Source organism: Limanda limanda, chromosome 1 (assembly GCF_963576545.1).
Source record: "Limanda limanda chromosome 1, fLimLim1.1, whole genome shotgun sequence".
NCBI classification, from domain to species: Eukaryota; Metazoa; Chordata; class Actinopteri; order Pleuronectiformes; family Pleuronectidae; genus Limanda; species Limanda limanda.
The window spans coordinates 36,783,451-36,805,110 of NC_083636.1; the positions used below are offsets into that span (position 1 = coordinate 36,783,451).

The 21,660-nt window shown below is 42.7% G+C and overlaps 1 protein-coding gene across 1 annotated transcript in view; it reads right to left on the bottom strand.

The window, feature by feature from the left end:
- Positions 1 to 355: 355 nt before the first annotated feature.
- Positions 356 to 21,660, bottom strand: part of bcr (BCR activator of RhoGEF and GTPase) — an 80,942-nt gene continuing 59,637 nt past the window's right edge. The window contains exons 6-23 of the mRNA XM_061080513.1: positions 20,157 to 20,217; positions 19,979 to 20,031; positions 19,169 to 19,309; positions 12,051 to 12,172; positions 11,397 to 11,562; positions 11,069 to 11,188; positions 10,717 to 10,792; positions 10,370 to 10,474; positions 10,003 to 10,077; positions 9,259 to 9,356; positions 8,170 to 8,301; positions 5,414 to 5,473; positions 4,998 to 5,107; positions 3,987 to 4,126; positions 3,186 to 3,320; positions 2,995 to 3,100; positions 1,910 to 2,072; positions 356 to 1,816 (exon numbers count right to left, since the gene is read on the bottom strand). Coding sequence (XP_060936496.1) covers positions 1,727 to 1,816; positions 1,910 to 2,072; positions 2,995 to 3,100; positions 3,186 to 3,320; positions 3,987 to 4,126; positions 4,998 to 5,107; positions 5,414 to 5,473; positions 8,170 to 8,301; positions 9,259 to 9,356; positions 10,003 to 10,077; positions 10,370 to 10,474; positions 10,717 to 10,792; positions 11,069 to 11,188; positions 11,397 to 11,562; positions 12,051 to 12,172; positions 19,169 to 19,309; positions 19,979 to 20,031; positions 20,157 to 20,217 — 1,953 coding nt within the window. The 3' untranslated portion in view covers positions 356 to 1,726. The remainder of the gene's footprint in view (positions 1,817 to 1,909; positions 2,073 to 2,994; positions 3,101 to 3,185; positions 3,321 to 3,986; positions 4,127 to 4,997; positions 5,108 to 5,413; positions 5,474 to 8,169; positions 8,302 to 9,258; positions 9,357 to 10,002; positions 10,078 to 10,369; positions 10,475 to 10,716; positions 10,793 to 11,068; positions 11,189 to 11,396; positions 11,563 to 12,050; positions 12,173 to 19,168; positions 19,310 to 19,978; positions 20,032 to 20,156; positions 20,218 to 21,660) is intronic.

A 21,660-nucleotide genomic window follows, 5' to 3' on the forward strand; every position in this document is an offset into this window, starting at 1 on the left:
AGTGTCAAATAAAAACTTCTTAAGAGCTTTTCTTTAACTCGGCCGTTGGGGACGTCTTCAGGCTCAACAGGATGGAGAACAGGGATGAACAGTTGTCAGAACATATGAGCGCCGAGAGAAATTAAATTAAATAAAAACAAAATGAGATTCCTTCATTAAACCAACAGATATGCTCTTCAATGCACATAAATGCTGAGTGCTCAGGTCACTTGAATTGTAATAAATACAGTAGTTCTAACATTGCATGAGTGCACGTCTGCAGCCACAGATTAATAGAGACAATGTCGTGTGTGTGTGTGTGTGTGTGTGTGTGTGTGTGTGTGTGTGTGTGTGTGTGTGTGTGTGTGTGTTTTTATGACATTGCATAATGTCTACAATAGACAGACCATGGTCTCTGGACGATCTGCTGAGGAACACCCAGCAGTTAAAGAGCTTTTGCCTTTTCCCCAGCAGCAGACAGTATGTTACTACAACATATATGTGTGTGTGTGTGTGTGTCGCCTTCATGATAAATGAGTAATAGATCGGCTGGACTGAACAGTTGAGTAGTTTCTATAAGATCAAGGCTAAATCCTGCGTATTTACGAACCCCCAAACAAAGTTCACATAAAAACAAACCAATTTATCCCCCAGACCCGAAAATAAATTACAGTAATAGCAACAATGATTCAATTGTTAAACAAAAAAAACTTATTTTCTTTGTAAAGATTATGTACAAACTGTAACTGTAAATACAACTGCTTCCTTTTTTCCTAGAAACAAACAAACAACATGTGAATTTGGCAAAGAGGTCCCATGTTACAATAAGAAGGACATTTCCTCAGCAGAGATATGAACACAGACGACTCCTATGTTAGAAAATATATTGCTTCCTGGGTATTTACGCTGAAGACAACCTGGAGACACAAACAACACAAGAAGGGAAAAATCTTTGTGGTCAGACAAACCGCTGGCAGTCAGGTTGCAGGTTATTTCTAGTCTTCGTGTTCCTCTTCTATTTTACAGTCCTTCTTCGAGTCGTCTTGTTCTGACTCCGACCAGGTTTTTGTTTACGCTGTAAACATTTGAACATTGTAGGTGTCTGCTTCCCCCCCGCGGCTTTTGTACCACAAAGAAAAAAGCCAGTGACGCGGCAGCGCTGGACGTTTGCTATTAACTCCAACAAATGTCTCCCTGCGTCTCGTCGGACACAAAGCACTGAGATCATGTAAGACACAAGTAGAATTGTCCTCAACGTGGACGTGGAAGGACGTCTGAGACGAATACACATGTTTTGCGAGAGCTTTGACTTGGATGATTGTCCAAAAAACAGAAAACACAGATAGAGAACAATGCCCAAACACAAAGATACATGGAGGTTGTGATATGTTGGCGAGCTTGTTCCACGAAGACGTGTTTTTTCGCATCTCTTCAATGCTGAGACCGACAAAGGGCAACGTGGAGAAACGGTAGATGTCAGACACACCCACAACATCACTGAGGAAACATGGAGTCATACTAAACATGAGCAGTATGAAGACAGAGGACTGCCCACTGAGCTTCAGAGGCTCAATGACGCCCTCTTGTGTTCAAGGGGAGCGGGCATCGCCACAGACAATCCTTAACCAGCTGCAGGAGCCTAACGGAATCTGGTCAATTCAAAACAACATACTACTACAGGCTCAGTTTGAGCCAAGGTCCGTCTCGTCCTTTTCTCTCCTTCATGGTGTCCCAGCCAGTGTTTGCTCTATACTTCAGTGGAGAAGAGGATGCTCTGTCGTTTACTGTCCGGAGTGGGGATGGTCTCCAGCTGGAGGAAATACAGCAGCACCTGGACCTGCAGGGGAGCGACGACAAAAAAAGAAAAGCTTGTAAAACACCAGGTAAAGCTTCACCAAACTCGAAGAAAGAGCGGATCCGCGAGCGTCACCTGTGCCATGACTTCCAGCGACCAGCTGTCCCCCATGCTGATGGGCTGCGTGGGGTTCGCTGGGATCTTGCTGTCCTTCTCAGAAGGCCTCAGCAAGGTCGGCCCGAACACCGTCGCCAGGTTGTGGAGCGACATCTTGTTGACGCATTCCTTCTCGGCCACCCTGAGGGGGAGAGGAAGACAGAGGAGTTAATCAGTGTCATGGAGGAAAAGGTGCAGTGATGGAGCTGTGTGTTCAGCGTGCGTGTATGAGGATTTCAGAGATGCTAAAAAAACATGTTAATTCCTGCAGAAGTGGATTGCTGGGATAGAAAAGGACAGTTTATTTATCTGCTTGTGGTGAAATCAATTGTCTGAGGATAGAAAATGAAACAATGTTTTTTATAAAGTATTCATTTAATTGATCTATAAATCAAAAAATAACATTTGCTACTCAAAGCTTCTCCAATATGAGGATCCCCTGCAATTCTTTGCTTTATTTAACTTTATTTCTTACTGTATATATTGTTGTTTTAAGTCCGATTGTTGTTTTATGTACAGTGCACCAACCACACCAAGGCAATTTCCTGTATGTGCAAATATACTTGGCAAATAAAAGAATTCGGATTCGGATTCGGATTTAAACTATTTCTATATTGAACTACTAATTGGTGAAAAAGGCTCTGGGACATAGTGATATAAATATAAGAGTAAATGATCAAATATTTCCCTCTTGTGACCTTAAATGTTTGAATCTCCTGCTTGCTCCAGTACATATTTAAAATGGAAATCTTCTTTATTATCGAGCTGTAACCTTTAACCATCTGGCACATACTCCTGTAAAGCTTTCAAACGGATGCACTTTGTACGTATTGTTTGTGCTCACATAACGTTTGCGCCTCTTGTTGTAGAAAGTCACCATGGCAACCAGAGGACATTTTACAGTTGCAGCATCCCACAATAGTGACTGCATTTGCTTGAATACAATTCGAGCAGCAACCGAGAGAATGCTGCACATATTATTTACAATTTATCACTGGGAGAAAAAATATTTACATATTTATTTGAACATATTACAGAAGCATGTTGTGTGTTTAGTTGTGTACCTCTTCATGTGATCCAAAAGGAATAGGAATGTGACCAGGTTGGGCTCTGGCAGCGACAGCAGTAGGTTCAACATGCAGCTCTCTTTGGCAACACTATCAGACAGAGCTGAAAGAAAAGAAATAGGTTTTTATAATCCTGTAGATGACATTAAGAAGTGGTGAGGGGCTTCGTGGATAGCTTGTGGACTTACTGATGCCACCTGCGAAGTTGGGATAGAGGTCATCAGTGAAAAGAGGCTCCGGCAGCTCTCTGAAGTACAGCTTCAAGGTCCCGGCGATGGCGTTGACGTCCATCTCGCTCATCATCACTGACACGTCTTTGTTATCTGCAGGAGACGACAAAAAAGCGTGAGGACGAAAACGACAGAGGAAGAATTCAAGGCAGGGAAACTCCTCGGCACAAGCAGGCAGTCACCATGCCGCAGAGAACCTTCAAACTTCACCCACTTCACAATAGATGCTCTACGTTCGTTAGTTAAAACACCCGCACTCAATGCAAACGTGAGTTCATAAACAAGCTGGTCTTTGTTAATCATCTCACACCAGAGGACACGCCTCATCATCACAAACTCACAGAGCTGTGATACTGATCGCCTGATCAACACAGAGAGAAAGATTAGAGAGAGAGATCCCGGCAGCGATGATCAATAGATCCTCTCAGCTTTCCCTTCCCTAGAAACGCGTGGCAGTTACAGTAAAGACAGTCACAATGTTTGCAAATGCATTGTGGATATTGTACAGTTATAAAAAAGACTATCCCAAATGAAGGTTTGGAGCTCTTAGAACGAGTCTATAAAATATCATGTTACATTATATCTGTTTAATTCCGTAGAAATGTTGTTTTACTTAGAAATCGTAAAATGTGAAAAAGAACATCTGGATTTTACATGTTTTCAAATGGCAGCGCTTCAAATGTATGAAGCCGATTTCGATTCAAAAGCTTTATTATAATAAACCTGTGCAAACTGTATTTAGACAAAGGGTCTACTCACTGGTATCGAAGGCCGTCTTCAGGGCCTGAATATCAGTGGCCACCCCCGACACTCGGTAGATGCCCACCTCCTCCATACCCCTCCTTTCAATCTCCTCTAGGCACTGCCGGACAATGTAGGGCACCTTGGAGCGCTCTCGTCTAGGAGAGAGAACGAAACACAATTGTTAACAATAATCAATCAAATTTTATTTGTATAGCCCATATTCACAAATCACAATTCGTCTCATAGGGCTTTAACATGGTGTGACCTCCTCTGTCCTAAACCCTCAGCAAGAGTAAGGAAAAACTACAAAAAAACCCTGTTAAAAGTGTAAAAATTAGGGCTGGGCAAGTTAACTCGCTTCAATGGCGTTAACTCAAGTTAACTCAAGTTAATTATTTTATCTCGCATTCACTCAGGTTTGATTATTTATTGTTTTATTGTGAAAGTCAGGCTTTTATTTTGTGAAAGTCTGTTGCTGACTGCTGCAGAACAGGAAAAAAGAAAATAATGCTGCAGAACAGGAAAAAAGAAAAAAATTGGCGGATAAACAATCGAGTTAACTCATCACTTGAGTTAACTCGATTAAAACGAGTTAACTTGTCCAGCCCTAGTAAAAATACATAGTTCCAATCTCTTTTCAAAGTTCTTTTCAACTTTCCCTTAAGGTACTTGTCGACTATCGGTCTCGTGCCGGTATTTAGCCTTAGATGGAGTTTACCACCCACTTTGGGGTGGTAAACTATAGTGGTGGTAAACATGCAAACACTATAGAAAACAGTTAAGTTCATGTTTATTGAAAAGTAGGTTTGATATTTGTGGTTCTGTGTGAAATGTCTATAAACATGGTCACTTTGAGCCTGTTGGCCGTTGATTCTTGTCTTTTTAACTAATGGTCTATGGCAGAAGATGATGTAGATAACGTGAAGGAAATATAGAAAAAAGATAACCACACATGCAAAAACAGGAGGCCTATAATCGAGCCCTGAGGAACGTCACTGGCTTCCGTGTGTTTTAATCTCAACTCACCTGGTCACTGTGGAGATCTTGACTCCAAACACACCCATCGGTTTCCGCGAGGGCATCCTCTTCAGGCTGAACTCTCGGCTGGTGAACTTTATGGAGAGTTTCACCTCGATCTGAAACAAGAGAAAAGGGGCTTTGAGCTAAAACAGGTTTACAGAGTGAGAGGGGCCTGGAAATCCATCTGCTACAGTTTTCAATCATCTGGAGGAAATCCTCGCATGTTAAAACCAGGTGTAGACTTAACAGACAAATCAACCGCTAAACCACATCCTGGAAAGAGTTTACAATCTCTCTCTGCGCTATGTGCGACAAATATGCAGCAGCAGCGATGCCTCATGCGAGTGCTTCGAGACGGCAGATGACTCACGGATTTGACTGCTGGAGAGAAAGGACAGGAAATCAGAACGTGACGGACTCACCCCGTTCATGGGAATAACTGTTCTCTGCCAGTCTTTGCCTTGGAGAGTCTGAGGGTCCAGCTGAGTGGAGGGAACACAGAGGGAGAATATACGTTATTTCATTTGAACATCAGGGTAAACACATTTCATTACAACCACACAATGACGCATACATTCTGAGAAAAAGGTCACAGCAGTTTGAACCAATCAAGTCATCATTTGAAAGTTGTTTTGAATGTTTTTGACATTTCAGATTATCTGTAAACTCAACCTGGGGAATCAGAGTGTTGATCATAGTCATCAGGGTTTCACAAAATCTACTGAACAGATTAACAGGAAGGAAGTGGTGTGGGTCAGGGAAGGACCCTCTTTTTCCCTTAGACTGTTTTTAACATTTTCATTGATTTCTCAGAGAATAATTCAGGAATCTTCCTGAGAATGAATCCCCAAAACAACCACAAGGGGCATAAATGTGCCATTCTGATTCTATTTTGGTACAGATCTAATCGTATAAAAGGAATTTTTAGCTTCAAATACATTTTACTTGACCTCTTAAGGGCACATCTCACCATTTTCTCATCGACCCCCCACCCCCCCCCCAGCTACGTGAATTCTTACTGTTTGTTTTCTTTGTGAAGTGAACTTATCTTCTCCTACCCCTCGCCCTATTTCTGTACAGCCTAGGTTGTGTCAACACAGCAGAGCATTAAGTTACCACTGCATCAACAGGACCAGTCTTTCCTCTATTGTAGTGGAATGTTTTCAAAGGTGATTTTACTGAGGAGCCACTTCCTGTCTCTTGACTGTGTTTTTAGAAACGCGATGTAATAACTATCATTTATTGAAAGAGACTAAATTCACACTCAAATCGACAGAGCACGCAAACAAACACACACAGACGCACAACACTGTATGTTGTATGTTTACCGAGGCTAAGCCCCATCTGGTTGAGTGCAAAGCTGGATTGTGTTTATCATAATTGAATCTTTCGCTCTTTGGTTTGAGCCGTTTTATCTACAAAAGAATTACATTCCACAAAAAAACAACAGCAAAGCCAAACGATCCCCACTTGCTTCCTGATAAAAAATGTTTAAAAAAACATTGATATTGTTACGTCTCCTCCAGGCTGGAGCGGTCGGGAGGTTCAGAGAGCTGTTTGCTTTTCAACAATATGAAAAAAAATAATATCTAAACATATCTGTGAAAACTGAAGCCCGAAGGCTGAAATTAAGACAAACGCATGAGCCGGGACAGTTTATGTGTGAAAAGATGAGAAAAGACAAAAGCTTGTTGAGATGGAGAGAAACATAAGAAACAAAGGACCAGGAGGACGAGTGAGGAAAAAAAAAGAACAATAACAATAATCTGCTAAAATAAATTCGGATTCCACTGGAGAATTTAACTCAGATCAAATATCAGATTATGCTCATGCTTTAAATTCACGGGGCTTATTGGTGAAACGTGGGATTTAACAGCCACTGCGGATTCTGCTGAAGAGAAGGAGTGGCTGCTTCTCGCCCCAGATCTGTGACAATCCTGCTGAGCAACTTTCTCACCGCTCTGGGTGCTTGGTTTAGAATGACATCATCCGTCTGTAGAAGGGGGGAATAAACAAAGGAACCACTAGGTGGAGCATGTGACCGTTACTCAGGGTTCGCTTAGCAAAGAGGAGTGTGAAGATGTAGTCGACAATTAGATCTGAATTTAGTGTGTCTGTGCATTATGAGACCTCAGGTAGATAATGTTACACTATTGTTTTATGCTTTATAGTGTAATTCATTTAAACTCATATAAAAAAGCTGCAGACGTGAGCATTTTCTAAAAGTGTGTGCAGCAAAGGAGATTACAGCAAATCAACACAAGTGGACACCCACACACACACGCATGGAAACACACACCCGTGCTCTGCTGTGGGTGTAGGAGTAAGAGAAGGATGTTTTCAGTGGCACAGGATCAAAGCGGAGTTGCCGTGTTTCCTGCTGAATCTTTGTTTCTCCCTCGGCTGTATCTGTCTTTTGTGCTGAGTGACACAGGCGTTATCCTGCAGGCTGGCGTCATGTTAGGAACCTAATCACATGCTATCAACCTGCAACCATCCACCCTGTCAAGCTCATGGACCCGACAGCGTCTGAGTTGTTTTTTTGGGGTCGTCCACCAACCAGAAGGTCAGTGGTTCGATCCCCAGCACCTCCAGTCTGCATTCCTAAGAGACTTTGGGTACGATAGCGAACCCCTGACCTCTCTACTGACAGTGAATGGTGTGGGATGGAATGCTACAGTGCAGTTACAGTTGTTTCAGGGTCTATTCCTAGATATTTTTTAATTCTAATGGACAGATAATCTGACAATAAGGATTTCATTTCGCCCTGTGCAGCTTAATCAGCAACCTTGATGAATGCTTTAAACACCAAAACCCCGGCAGCAAAATGACAGAAAAGTAACGATTTGTGTCTCTCTATCAAAGACGCTGCACGCTCCCTCACTTCAGTGCGTAAATCTGAACTGAGCAGAGTCGCACATGATCACTTTTCAACGTTCAGATTAAACCCAAAGACCTTTCTCCATTAAACCGACCCCTCGCCGTCCATTACTCATTTGGGTAATGAATCTAATCGGCCAATTGTCACGAGGCTCACCGAGCAATAATATGGATTTCATGCTTTGTGGCAGAGACGGTGACATAACTGGAAGATCTGTGATAAATCATAATGCGTCTGCTGAATGGAAGAGGGTGGTGGGGGGGAGAGAGAGAGAGAGAGAGTGACGTAATGTCATACCGGGATCTGTCCTTTCCCCATGATGCGGTCTGAGCTCTCTCCATCCTCTTTGTTCTGCTTGGTCTTGTTGTAGCACTTCTCGTAGCAGAGCAGCCTCAGGGTCTGAGAGCCCTCCAGGTCAATCTCAAACTCCTGTCGGGAGGAAGAAGAAGAGGAGGAGGAGGAGGTGGAGGAGGAGGAGAAAAACAACAACAACGAGCGGTGAGGACGTTATTCTGCAATAAAATGACAAGCGCAGAAACAGGAATAACGAGAACGACCAAGATAATGACAGACTGAGATTATACCCCCCGAGGAAAAAAAAAAGCAGCGTCTCCCCTTTATTTGAATGCCGACATGCCACCGCAGAGCACAGCTGACCAACATTCCCTGTAATTATGTAAGGGAGCGCTCTGCATATGGTTTGCACATTGTCTCGGGCCCACACTGTGTTGGTTCACTTAGCATGTGGACAGATGTGAGTCATCACCAGCAGCTCCTCATTAGCTGATATTATTTCCACTTCGCTGAACAAAAATCCTCGCAGAGTCTTCGGGGTCATGACGGAAAACGAGCTGTGCTGCCAATGAAGCCGTCCGCTGATTGTGTCTCAGAGCTCCTCTTCCTCTGCCCTGCCAGCCTTCCACATCCAGCTGTGTCATCAGTGTGTGTGTGTGTGTGTGTGTGTGTGTGCAGGGGCCCCAGATGCTCCATGTGCGTTCTGTTAGACATCTTTGGATGGACAGCTAATTGATTTACAGTAAGAGATGTCAGATACATGAGGCAGCATCATCTGCACCAGGATTCTGCCAGAAGCTTCTTATTACCTCCGCCGAGGACATTATGTTTTCCCCTGTCTGTCTGTCTATATTATACAAAAATAACTTTTCTGACCGATTCAATTTAGGTGGAGATCGAAGAAATCTTTTTAACTTACTTTGACATTGTGAGAAAAGACATATTTTTTCGAAGTTATCACGAAATTCAGGCACATTCAGGGGATGGATATCTAGGAGTGTTTGAGCTTTGTTGGGCCTCAGTGGAGGTTTGCGCTCTAGTGAGTCCCAGTATACATCCAACTGGAAAAATGAAGGATTCGCAATCTCTTACCTCGTTCCATTTGGGTTCAGTGGTGTATCGATACACTCTCGTCTTGGCTTTACTTGCAAAGAAGCCAAAGGAATCCACCTCCAATGTGCAGTAGAGATCTGACAGGAGAGAAAGTATTGAAAATGTATCAGAGGTGCTGTAAATCACTGCTGTAACTGAACAGGCCGAAGAGTTTGGCCTGGGCCACCATTTTATGTCTGAACCCGACCGAGCCACGAGAGAAAACTAACCAGAGTCCAACCCCGAACCGAAAATAATCCTCTTTTATTGTGTCTAAGCCAAAATAAAACCCAGTGTAGTAGGAGAATCATGCAGATGGTCCAGACACTGTGATCAAACCCACAGGCATCCAGTTTTTTGTGTTCGAATCCATGTAGTGAAAAAAAAATCCAGAAGACACCCCAACCAATGTGATTGATCCCAACCTGAACCTAAATAGCATTTCAATATTCTGATGTGAACCTGGCCCAGCCCGTCAGTTCCCGACCTGTCCGGTATCCACAATCTAATGTTCATGCATCAGCAGCGTAAGACATTCTAATAATGTAAATTCCTACAAGTTTTCCAGTTGTTCACATCTTGATTCTTTAGAGTTGAACCTAAAATGAAATAAAATTTTATGGAACAAAGAAAAACTGCTCAACATTATTTTCCACATTAAAGCTGAATTCTCTACAGGAACTCATTGAGCCTCTGGTGATTATTTTCTGTTGTTCACATCCAGGCTAAAGGTGAGTGACTCACTTAAGCTCTGTTTGAGGCCGGAGGCAGAGTGGACGATTACATTCAGGAATCCGCAGAGGCCGGAGGATTCGTCCTCTGGAAAAACAGTCAGCGAGCAGAGAGAGAGAGAGAGAGAGAGAGAGAGAGAGAGAGGGAGGGATTAGAAAAACATGCAGATCTCTTGTTTGTTTTGGAGCAGATTCAGATTTTGACATGTGGCTTAAATCTCTTTGTACTTTTCATCGTCATCTGCATCATTTACAACAGAGATGGAAAACACTAAACACCATTTACAACTTATTAACGAAGACAAAAAGAAAATGATTTAACTATGAAAACAGTATTTACGTGTGAAAACAACTGTGAAACACAAACATTAGTAACGTACCTTCTTTATTGATGCTGAGTGGAATGTGGTGAACGGTCTGCAGCTTGACACAGGAGCTGGTCAACATTTGTAACTCCATGGACGTCAAGGAGGATGTTTTAACACCTTAAGAAAAGACAATGAATATAAAATATAAATTAGATTATATTTAACAAAGACAAACTGTTGGTTTTCTCTGTCCAAAACATTGTTGTCTATTTCAAGGTTCTTTGATTATAAGATTTCTTATCTAGAGTAGTAAAAAGTATCAAGTGCTCAGGATTTTTCTTTATGAAGCCAAAATAAATAAATATATATCCCGGTTTGAGTTGAACAATGTTTCAACGTGACATTTCTGGGACACGTACATTTCTTCTGCTGCTCTTTCATTATCTCCTTCCACTCGGCACGTTCGTAGTCAGATGAAATCAGGAAACTGTAACCCTGCAATATAAACACACGGAGACAAAGGCTGTTATTTCAACGGCTAATAGTCTGGGGAGAAGCGGGTTGGAACATTAAAAAGGACACGTTTTATTTTTGACAAATGAATAAAGTCCAAATTTGAAATCTGCAGTTATATATTGTCATTCAGGAAGATTTGACAAATGTAAAATATTGTAAAGCGATAATTCATTATTGTTTGGGAAGATTAATGTGGGAATATGACAGAAAATGAGACGAACAGAACCATCAGTTAAAGACAGAAAGCGTCATCACCTTTCCGTTCTTGTTGTAGACGCGTATCGGTAAGCTAGGAGACGTCAGCAGGAGAAGAGACTCCTGTTCGGACAACTTCTTCCTCAGCCGGTCGATGACCTTTGACCCCTTGTTGGCTCTCTGCAATCACACAGGAGAAAACTGTTCACACATACATTTATGCAGAAAACTTTGAAACCAACCACTGAGACCCTGAAAATTGATAAACCCACAACTATTGTGTTTCAATTTACACAGCACTGTTTTCTTTTTTCTTCATTCCTGAACAGCTCTAATTGAAAGACGCTCTTTGAACCCCCTCCGCTCTCTCGCTGTGTATCCACTTTACCTTCTCTCTCTGAATCTCACTGCGGAGGTGTGAGATCTTGACCTTCATGACATCGAGCTCCTCATCGGGGACCTGGGGGATGGTGAGTGGCTCGGTCTCCTCTGGACCCTGGAAGGTCAGTTCAGTCAGGGGGATGTACCACTTGCTGTCGTACTGCTGGCTTTTTCTGCAGCGGCAAGAGGAGACGGGGAAAAGGAGAGGGGATGTGTGAGGAAGGACAAGTAAAAAGAAGAGAGGAATATGAAACAGGTATAAAAGGAGTAGAGTGATAAATAGGGATTAAAACGATGACAAGTCTGGGGGATGAAGGAGACAGTGTAAAGGTATAAATGGCCTAATTGTGGGCAACAATTCTTGGCAACAGTGCCAGAGAGACATTTAACGTCGTTAAATGATTATGGATCATAAAAACATCAATTGAGGACCTCGAGGAAAATCTTCTTTTAATGAGATAATCAAATCATGTCGGTGGAATTGAGATTTATTTATTCAGTTGTTAGAGTCGTTTTTATTAGATTTGGGAAAGTTAATAATTCCCGAAAATCCCCAAATTTTTGTTATGATATAAAATTTAAGATATGCAGTCACATTTTCCAATGCTTAACCACGACCACAATCGGTGTATTTGTTGGATTTCACTGTCTCGTTTCTTACCCTCCGATCTGCTTTTTCAGTTTGGCGCAGAGCAGCAGATCCGAGAAGAGGAAGACGTGTCGCAGCTTCCTGGCTCCTTCCACCAACTCCACCATGAAACTGTCCCTCAGCAGCTGCCGGTTCTGTGGGGAAGACACACAAACACAATGTGCCGGGTCAGGAACACTGAGGTTTTGGTGCTAATATCACAACAGCAGAGGAAAAAGAAACATACTAATAAAGGTCAAACATTCATATTTTAATACGCAGGTCGCTAAAATGGGGGAAAACAAGTTCAATGTTAGTGACGAAGCATTTTTGTGAGTCACAGTCGGAAATCTGCTTTATTCTGTGGACAGGACACAGATAGTTTTCAGAGCCTTTGTGTTGCGGCTGCATCCAAAAGCTTTATCCCTCCTCCTCCTCCTCCTCCTCCTCCTCCTCCTCCTCCTCCTCCTCCTCATCCTCCTCCACAGTCCCCAACCCTGTTTTCAACAGAGTGAAAACTGAAGGAGAACAAGGCGGAGAACAGAAAGGAGGGAGAGAAGGTTTAGCTTCATCAAAAAATTTCCTCTCCACTCAATCGTTAGTGACAAAGCTCATGTGCAACCCACTTCTGTTTATTGAATAACAACAACATTATTAAAAGGGTGTCGGGTGGTTTTAAGCGTTAAATAACATCGATAACCTGATAAAAACATCTTTTGTCAAATCCTGACATAACCATTCAGTTCCAGCTCACAGAAGAATGAATGGGGGGTCGAGGGAGAGGAAGAGGGATCTCTGGAACCTGACGTCAGACTATATAATCATGTGTGCAATTTTAAATGTGGCCAAAAGGGGGCAGTGATGTAATTTGACAAAGCAGGAATCATGTACAGTATTAAAAACACAGGGAGGAGTCACATGTCAAACCACAGCTCAATTATAAACGGTTCATTTTCTAAATTCTCACAACATTGGTTTTGTTTGGGTTAAGGGCCATAAAATGGTTAAGTCTCAGAACTTGACTGTAAAAATGTGGGAATGAAATGACATGTACTGTATTTGTATCACACACTGAGAAGGTTAGGACATTATACACAAACGTTTTAATCTATTTTAGCACTTCGGTTTGATTGCACAAATCATATTAAATAGTTTTGTTAACTCTACACCCATTTATTTGAGGGTAATTGACCTTATAGTTTGTTTTAACTTCAAATCAAGTTATTGGACTAAAAGATACAATAGATGGCAATGAATTTAATTTAAGTTGAACTTTACAGACTTGTAACGTTAAAGAGTGAACATTACCAGAAGAGAGGCTCGACAGCTAATGGGCTATAACGTTAACAAAATGCAGACATGTAGGATTTTACAGTCCATCTACTTCTGCTCGCACTGCAAAACAAATAAAAAAACTTTTAATGCACTTTTAACTACTTTACATTATTTTTCTCCACAGGACACCTCGGCTTCGTACACAACCAGTGGTTGTTTGTGAGCCAATCGCGTCTCTGTTTTCCTCATGGAGCCCCCCCCCCCTTCCTTCACAAACACAGAGATGCTGTCACTGGCAGAACACGCTGAAGTGGAGCTGATGCAAACTGCAGGAGAGCTCTCTGTGCTTACAAAACCTGAGCGGACATCTGCTGGAGAGAAAGAGGAGGATCCTGCTGTGTCGCTCAGTGTTTGTGCACGACGGAGAGGGCGAGGGGAAAGTGAGGGAGACGGGGCAATGAAAGAGATCATGTGTCAGAGAGAGGAAAGGAAACAGAGAGAAGAAGCCAGGGAGGGAGAGAGGGAGAGAGAGAGAGAGAGAGAGAGAGAGAGAGAGAGAGAGAGAGAGAGAGAGAGAGAGAGAGAGAGAGAGAGATGCTCCCTGTGGGATTGTTGTCATAGTGCAGTTTTCTCACTGTAGAAACCGAAACCACGTGACTTGTCGCCAGCGCCGCTCCTGTGCGCCGAGCTGTCGTCGAGGCTTCTCCTCATGGACTCACACAAAGCGCCTACAGCTGATTGCAATCGCACTCTGATCTTCAAAATGAAATCTAACAGGAATCTAATTTCCAAAGGGAGGGGATCTAATTATTCATAACTACATAATGAAACCTGCAACGATGGCATCTTGTGATGGGAGCACATCCAGATGAGTGCCTCTCGGTGTGTCTGGTATTTGTCACCAGTGGCAACTGGGATGCATCATTTGTCGGTCCACACACAAGATGATGAAATTCCACATAAGAAAACTGAAAGACGTGTTTAAATCATTGCTTCTTTCTGCTAAGTTTCCCCAGTACAGCTTCATCATTCTGGCGATTACCAAGGTTTTAGGACTTCAATGACATGAGTCACGTCCTCTCATGTCATTTCACTCTATATATAGCATGTTCACTGTGCAGTAGTCTAACCGCTGCTCTTAGAGTTTTAGCATACTATTACTACATTGAACTGTAGGAATTCTGGAGTTACAACATACTATGAAGTTATAAAATGCCTGTTAAAAGGCCCAATGCACCATCAGTGTACAACAAAACATCTGATCTTCATATGATGGTCAAGTTTACATCTTTCTAGTTTCTTTAAAATCCCAAAATGTCAACCTCCACACATAAGGCTTCATCAATAAAGTTACAGATTGAGACCTGGAATGCACAGGTATAATTCGTAGTATAATCTACTTTCGAGTCCATTAGCTGTGGTCCCAGTAGTGTCATACTAGTTCATGGGATACGATGATCTCCAAAGCAACACAGGGAATATGTATTGTCTTTTACAAATTATTGCAGATTAATGAAAGGTTAGAAGAGCCTGTTGGCCCCTCCCTCAACCCAGGGCCTGGTACATGTGACCCAGTGTTACTCTCAATGCCAGCAGCAAACACTTTGGCCGCAGAGCAAAGTGCAACTTCTAATGTGGAGTTAATCTTCCAGTGCAGAGACAGAAAGCATTCCTCTGCAAATACCACAACAGAGATTTGAATCTGGAACCTTACGCTCAGAATCTGTTTTCCAACAAGCCCCAAATCTCCTGTGATAATCATGACGAGTCAGCAGCAAATCCTCGGACTGGACCAGACCATTGATTGGATTATGGGACAGAAAGCACAGCAGTAGATTAGGTCGGGTTATTGCAGAGGAAGCACCTCACGCTGACTCGTGCAGATTACAATGAGGGGGTCAGCAGAATCAGCTGAAGGGAGGGACAGTAAAAGAATGAATGATGCTCTTTAGGGAGCCATGCTGGATCTGTTTCTCCTCGTTCAGGTGAGCGGGCCGGGCTGGAAGTGACCCGCTGCCCCACGAGCATCACGGGTAATCCCCTCGTCCATTGATCGCATGATAAGGAGATAAGATAACAGGGGGGATAACAGCTAGATTAGGGATTTACGGGCGTCTTAACGGTGTGTGAGTGGTGAGGAGGGATGAAGCGAGACAGGACACAAGTAAACAGTGAGAATCTGTTTTATCTGCACGTTCAGGTCTTCAGGCGAAAATGCTGAGCAGAGATTTAAACCCAAATCAAGACTCTATGAGAGTTTTTTATTGAATTGGAAGCTGAACTGCAGATCTTGGATCCATGAGGAATTATTCAATAAAGCAAAAAGCTCTGTTCACATGAGTTTATTCTAGTGGTGAAGTGCTGGATATCAACAGATATGTTTAGTTCTTATCTAACCTTGGAAACCTGAAACCACCACCAACATGTAGCTGAGAAATGTAATGTGGCCTCAGCTATAAGGTGTGTTTTAATTTGAAGGGAACGTTAGGCAATATTTCAGCTTCATTGTTATGTTTTTGGATGCAGGCTTAATGTAATCTAGTTGATGCCCGTTTCTAAATCAGTAATCTGCTGAATTTAAAATGTGCTTATGCAGCGGATTCGCTCGGCTTCCGGGGGAAAAGCCATCTTTAATAAACCAGCGCATCAGATAACAGTGTGGAACAGCCAGTTATGGGGGAACGTGACTTTCTATATTTCTCTTAACAGCTGACCGGAACATCAGCATCAGCAGCAGCAGCAGCAGCGGAGTGGGAGAGGAGAGACGTGAGGCAGAGCGCTCTGACAGCACCGAGCGCAGATTAAATATTGACCATCTCCTGCAGGAGCCTGGCTCAGAGCGTGTGCACGAGTAATGGCACGAAGTTACCAAAGATCCGTGTTTATATTTAGAACGCACGCTCGAAGGGGCATCTCTGCGCTTGTGGGTTTTGCTGTTGTGTGTATGTGTGTGTGTGTGTGTGGGGATTTGTACTGATACAGAGGAGGGAAGACGTGCAGACGGATGAAAGTAGTGCAGGCGATTTATACTTGAAACACACACACACACACACTCCCATCAGCAGCGTTTCTATCCCAAAGGCAAACAAGGCTCAGTGAATTGAGATTTAGGCAGCGGCATCGTTTGCTTTTATATTAAGCAGCTTCTGTTTGTCCCCCCCCATCATGTGGCAGGGCTGGGGGCCTCTGGGGGCCTCCGGGGGCCACTTGTGCTGCACAGCTCCTGCATGCCTCCACTGAACACACCACAGGTTACATGCTTGTGTGTTCACATGGAGGAGGAGAGCAGATTGTTTTTTGCCTCTTTTGCAACGATTGCATAATCGAAAAAGATCATTGCTTACTGCAGAGCATTGAACTTCAAACTTTTCCCACGTTTTGTTATTATTATTTTATATTTATTTTATTATTCTCATCAGCGTTTTGAAGCAGGATTACATGAAACTTAGTAGGAGAATGCATTATGTGTCAGGGAAGAGCCAGTTAAAATTCGGTGGGGATCACAGCATTTTTTCATCATTTTCTCAGAGAATAATTAATGAATCATGATGAAAACACCCCACAGACAAATCTGGATCCAGAGAATTTAAATGTGGTTTTATAAGCAGACTGTTGGGCCTTGGCGGAGGAATGACCTCTACCAACACCTTTCTAGTCTCAATACCAAGCTCGTCTTAGGAGATTCAGAAATATTTAAAAAAACCTGGATGCCGCCGACCAATAATTCACAGAAATGTCAAATTAATGAATAATATTTCAATTTTGCTCACTGAAATCCTGTAGTTAATAAAATATGTGTTGACATTTTAAATCACACAGAGTTAAACCATCAGTATTATCAGAGTCGCTCTTCAGATATCTCTGAACATAGAAAGTTCAGTGACAAACTCTGCGCTGATGCTGATGTTTACAGACGTCAGGCTTAAAGCGGAGCCACAGCTTAGGAGAGTGAATTGATGCAAACATTATAAAACCTGGTATCTCACTTTACTTGATTGTTTTGTGTAATTATAGGTATTTAAACAGCGATGTACTCTACTAGGTGTCGTTAAGCGTCTTCCTCACCGTTGGATACACAACACGAGCTTCTCTTCTTCTCCAGGTAATGACTGTTGTCCTTTCAAGCGTCTAACATGTTGCAGCTCAGTCGGTGAAACGCAGACAAAAACCCGGGGCGCATTATACACTCCTGTCTATGGAGAGGTACGATATAATGAGCCCCATTGATTTCCATGTGCTGCTTTCATGTATCCATCATAAATATTGGATGACTGGTGTGGAGGTTTGGCCAGACTGGGATGGAAGTGGGGCCTGCAGGGATAGATGGCATGTGTGTGTACTTGTACTTAAATATTTGTGAGGCCGTTACGGATGGAGGAGATTTTGGCCGGTCCTCAATTTTTCAAGACTTGGCTTAAGGGTTAGGGTTCGAATTAGGCTTAGGTTGAGGTTGGGGTTGAGATTGAGGCATTTCTGGAAAATGCATATTACCTGTGAGTGTCCTCGCTAAGATAGAAGTACAAGAACGGTGTGTGTGTGTGTGTGTGTGTGTGTGTGTGTGTGTGTGTGTGTGTGTGTGTGTGTGAGTGTGTATGTGCACGTTCAAAGGCAAACAAGAGCCAGAGAAAGAGAGTGGGTGAATGGAACAGAGAGTAGGAAAGAGTGTGTTTTGTGTTTTGTGTGTGTGTGTGTGTGTGTGTGTGTGTGTGTGTGTATGGGTGCGGTAACGACCCCCCGGTGGGCAGAGGGTGGAGCTGACGGAGCCTTTACGCTCGCTTGCTCCTCTGCTCCGTTTATGAATAATTAACACGGAATCTGCCAGTCAGAGCTGACCGGTGGCTCATTACAAGGCATTATGTACGGCAGTGTCACGCAAGCTATCAATCAAGACGCATCCACTCATGTGCGTCAAGTCATCTCCGGGGGTGAGAGAGACAGTGGGGGGTAGGGTGTGTGTGTGTGTGTGTGTGTGTGTGTGTGTGTGTGTGTTTGCACTCGGGGAGATGGAGCGGTGGGGGGGGCCGCGAGAGAGACGCAGCGCAAACAGAGAATCACCCTCAACTACGCAACCCATGGATGACCATATAAGGGCATGGGCTCTGCTTTAGGCTGCAGATTGGTGGCCCCTCCGCCGTCACACTCTCATCTCACCGGGACTTCAAGGTCTTTTTAGGGGGCGGGGTCATGACATCATCATGCTCAGCAACCTGCATGAGACCTAAACTGATGAAACAATATGAACCAATTTGATCGACATGCTAAGCATCAACTGTCTGTAGAATCAATTTAAATTAACTTTATTTAAATCGCAGTTTTTTGTCACATTCACCCATTAACATAGAATTTTGCCATTTTAGGTTTTGCCATTCACACACACACACGGTGCATCTATGTGCAGCACGAGCAATCTCGGGTTCAGTATCTTGCCCGAGGACACTTTGACATATGGGGGAGATTGGTATTGAAACGTCTAATTGGTGGACGACCCGCTCTACCTCCTTAACCACAGCTGCCCAATAATTCACACATTCCTGGCACAGTGGTCACGGGCAATTTGGGGGTTGAGTGTCTTGCCCTCAGGCATTAAGCATTCAGACTGGAGAAGCCGGGCATTGAACCGCCAACCATCTGGTTAGTGCACTAACCACAACCTGTCTGTTTCCTTTAGAGCCAGTTAGAACAAATTCATTAAAGTTGTAGAGTTTGGTTTTTGTGTTGTAAGGTTGTGTGTTTTTTAATGTAGCATGTTACCCAGATGATAGACAACTGTCCTGCCCAGAGAAAAAACTAACAATTCCCTCTAGTGCACATTTCTCTGGAGAGTCCCATATTAAGTCCCCTGCAAAGTGGGGCTTGTTCTGTTCTGTGAATCTCACCTCTCCCTTCTTGACGGTCATAGACTGGCGCCGGGGCGTCGTCTCCTCGTTGATGCTCGACAAGAAGTTCTGGGAGATGCGCAGAGCGTCCTGCAGCAGAGCCTGGTCCGGGTGGCTCGTGGGCGTGTGTTTGAGTAAGTCCTGCAAAGAAGAAGAAATTATTAACTCTCAAAAGCAAGCACATTAAGCTGAAAGCACACATGCCTGGGTATATGTATGTGCAACTAAAAAGTTACAACATGGGACATTAAACTCTTTTTTTCCCATTTAGGTCCTTTAATGCCAACGGTTCGGTCAACCTCTCACTGAAATGTAAGAGGTTTCAGACCTGTGATGTCAGGTCTGAAAACAGAACATACAGGTTATTACTTTTTCATAAATGCAATAAACTAAGCCCTGGGTTGGAGCAATAAATGGCAAAGCAGAGTATGAAGACAGATGTTTTTCCATCTTCAGTCAAACTCAAAACTGAGACTGAAACAAGAAGTTAACGCAGGAAGTAGAACAATTCAAAGTTCAGTATTTTTTTTTGCGTTTTTCCCTCTTAAAAGTATGAAACACATGAAATTTGGAACAAACAAATGCTCACATCATGGTGGCTTCCCAAAAAGCCATTTCTGATGTATAATCTGACTGTAACTTATAAAGTTCAGCATTCAAATTATATTTATTCAGAGTCTGTTTACAGAGCCTAAGTTTGGTACTGTGTATTTTTTGGAAGATGGAAACCTTTTTCAATTTCTGAAAGAAATCATAACAAAACACAACAAGGTTTTTTGGATTGCGTTATAAAGGAGTACTCTTACTTACATGAAGTACCAATGTGCTACGTGTTACTCTGTCCACTGGTTTATATAGTAAAGCTGTAGAATAGAAAGAAGAGAATTTAGAATGAATTGTTTATATCACAGATTTATATATACATACATATTTGACTTTACATGATATTTGAATATTGGCAGAAGTAAAACCCGGCACAGTGACTGACCCTCTAGTGAGTTCTTGCCCGTCTGGTCCTTGCAGTCTTTGGGGCTCCTCACCTTCAGGTTCTGTTTGGAGACAAAAGCAAAGTCCAGACATTGAGATAGAAAAAACCTTTTTATAAACCATCATTAAAACCTGTTCGGTACAGTTAAAATATGCAAAACCACGGCCAGGTTATTATCTTTGCTGGAGCTATGAGGTCACACACTTTAAAACTAATTATGCCATCCTCAGAAGCTTTCCCCCACGTCCACCATCTTGCTCAGATGGTTCAGAGTCATGCATCATTACTTGGACCATTAACAAGCGTCCATGATGAATTCCCCAGGCTGCGTGTAGACCCCGGCGTCAACGCTAACCGGTAGCCCTCATAAAACATAGACGAAGATGGATGATGTATCAGAGATGTGCCACATGCTGGAAAACGTTGGGGGAGAAACGGCACTGGAGCCCAAAGACTTGGTCGTCACACTCCTGCTACAACAGAGTTTTATTTTTAAGCCACTGAGCTAAATTAATAAAGAGGTGAACATTTGCAACTTTAATGTACATTTTATAGTTCAAATAAGCTCCACACATGGAGTTACAGCTGTAAGAATATTTCTAAAAGGATGAATCTGAACTCAATTTCACAGAAGATGCAGTTTGTGTTTTCCCAGATGAATACAACACCAGTGAGAAGGTCGATAACCAGTTTAAACCAGGGCCAGTTTTGTTATATCAGCATCCAAAACTCGATTTGAGGCATGAGAATAAGTGTTTGTCCACGATACAAGAAATTGTTCTGAGCCACCGCAGCTCTTAGAGCCTTGTGTTTGAGGAAAAGATAAGTTTATTAAGCCGTCACAGCTCCTCTACAGTCTGTGTACGTACGAATACACCGACTGATGCAATACTGGGCTCATATTCTCCTGGTCGGACGTGAGTATAAAGCTGAGACAGAAAATAGCAACTACCATCGTCAGTGTTGTACCATTTTCTGGATGTAAAAGCATGTGTAGCAGATACATAATAATAACACACACACAGTAAATTGCCTCTGGCTACGTTTGTGCAGAAATATTGAGCAGAACATTCAGATTTAAATGCAGTGAGATAATAAAAGCTGCGTGGGTGAATAATGGGAGAGCGTTGTGAACGTACAGTACATCAGGTACAAAGTTAAAAGAGCCGTAAGAGACTCTCTCTATACAACACGACTCTGAAACTGTTCCTATATACTTATGTAATATATAACGCTGTGTTTGTGTGATTAAATAACACTGTGTTCTCTTATGAACTGAGTGTGCAGTACATAATACTTTTAAACAACATTTTTAGAGTAACTTTGGCTAAAATATGCTCCTGTGATGAATGTTGAAGTGAACTTTACTTTACTTTTATCTAAATTAGACACAGCACTGCTTCATACATCAAAGGGAGAAGAAACCCTGGTGAAAGTTGATTGGATAATTTGCTGGTATGCAGGGGTTAAGGGTCTGACTGACTGATTTAACACGGTGCTAAAG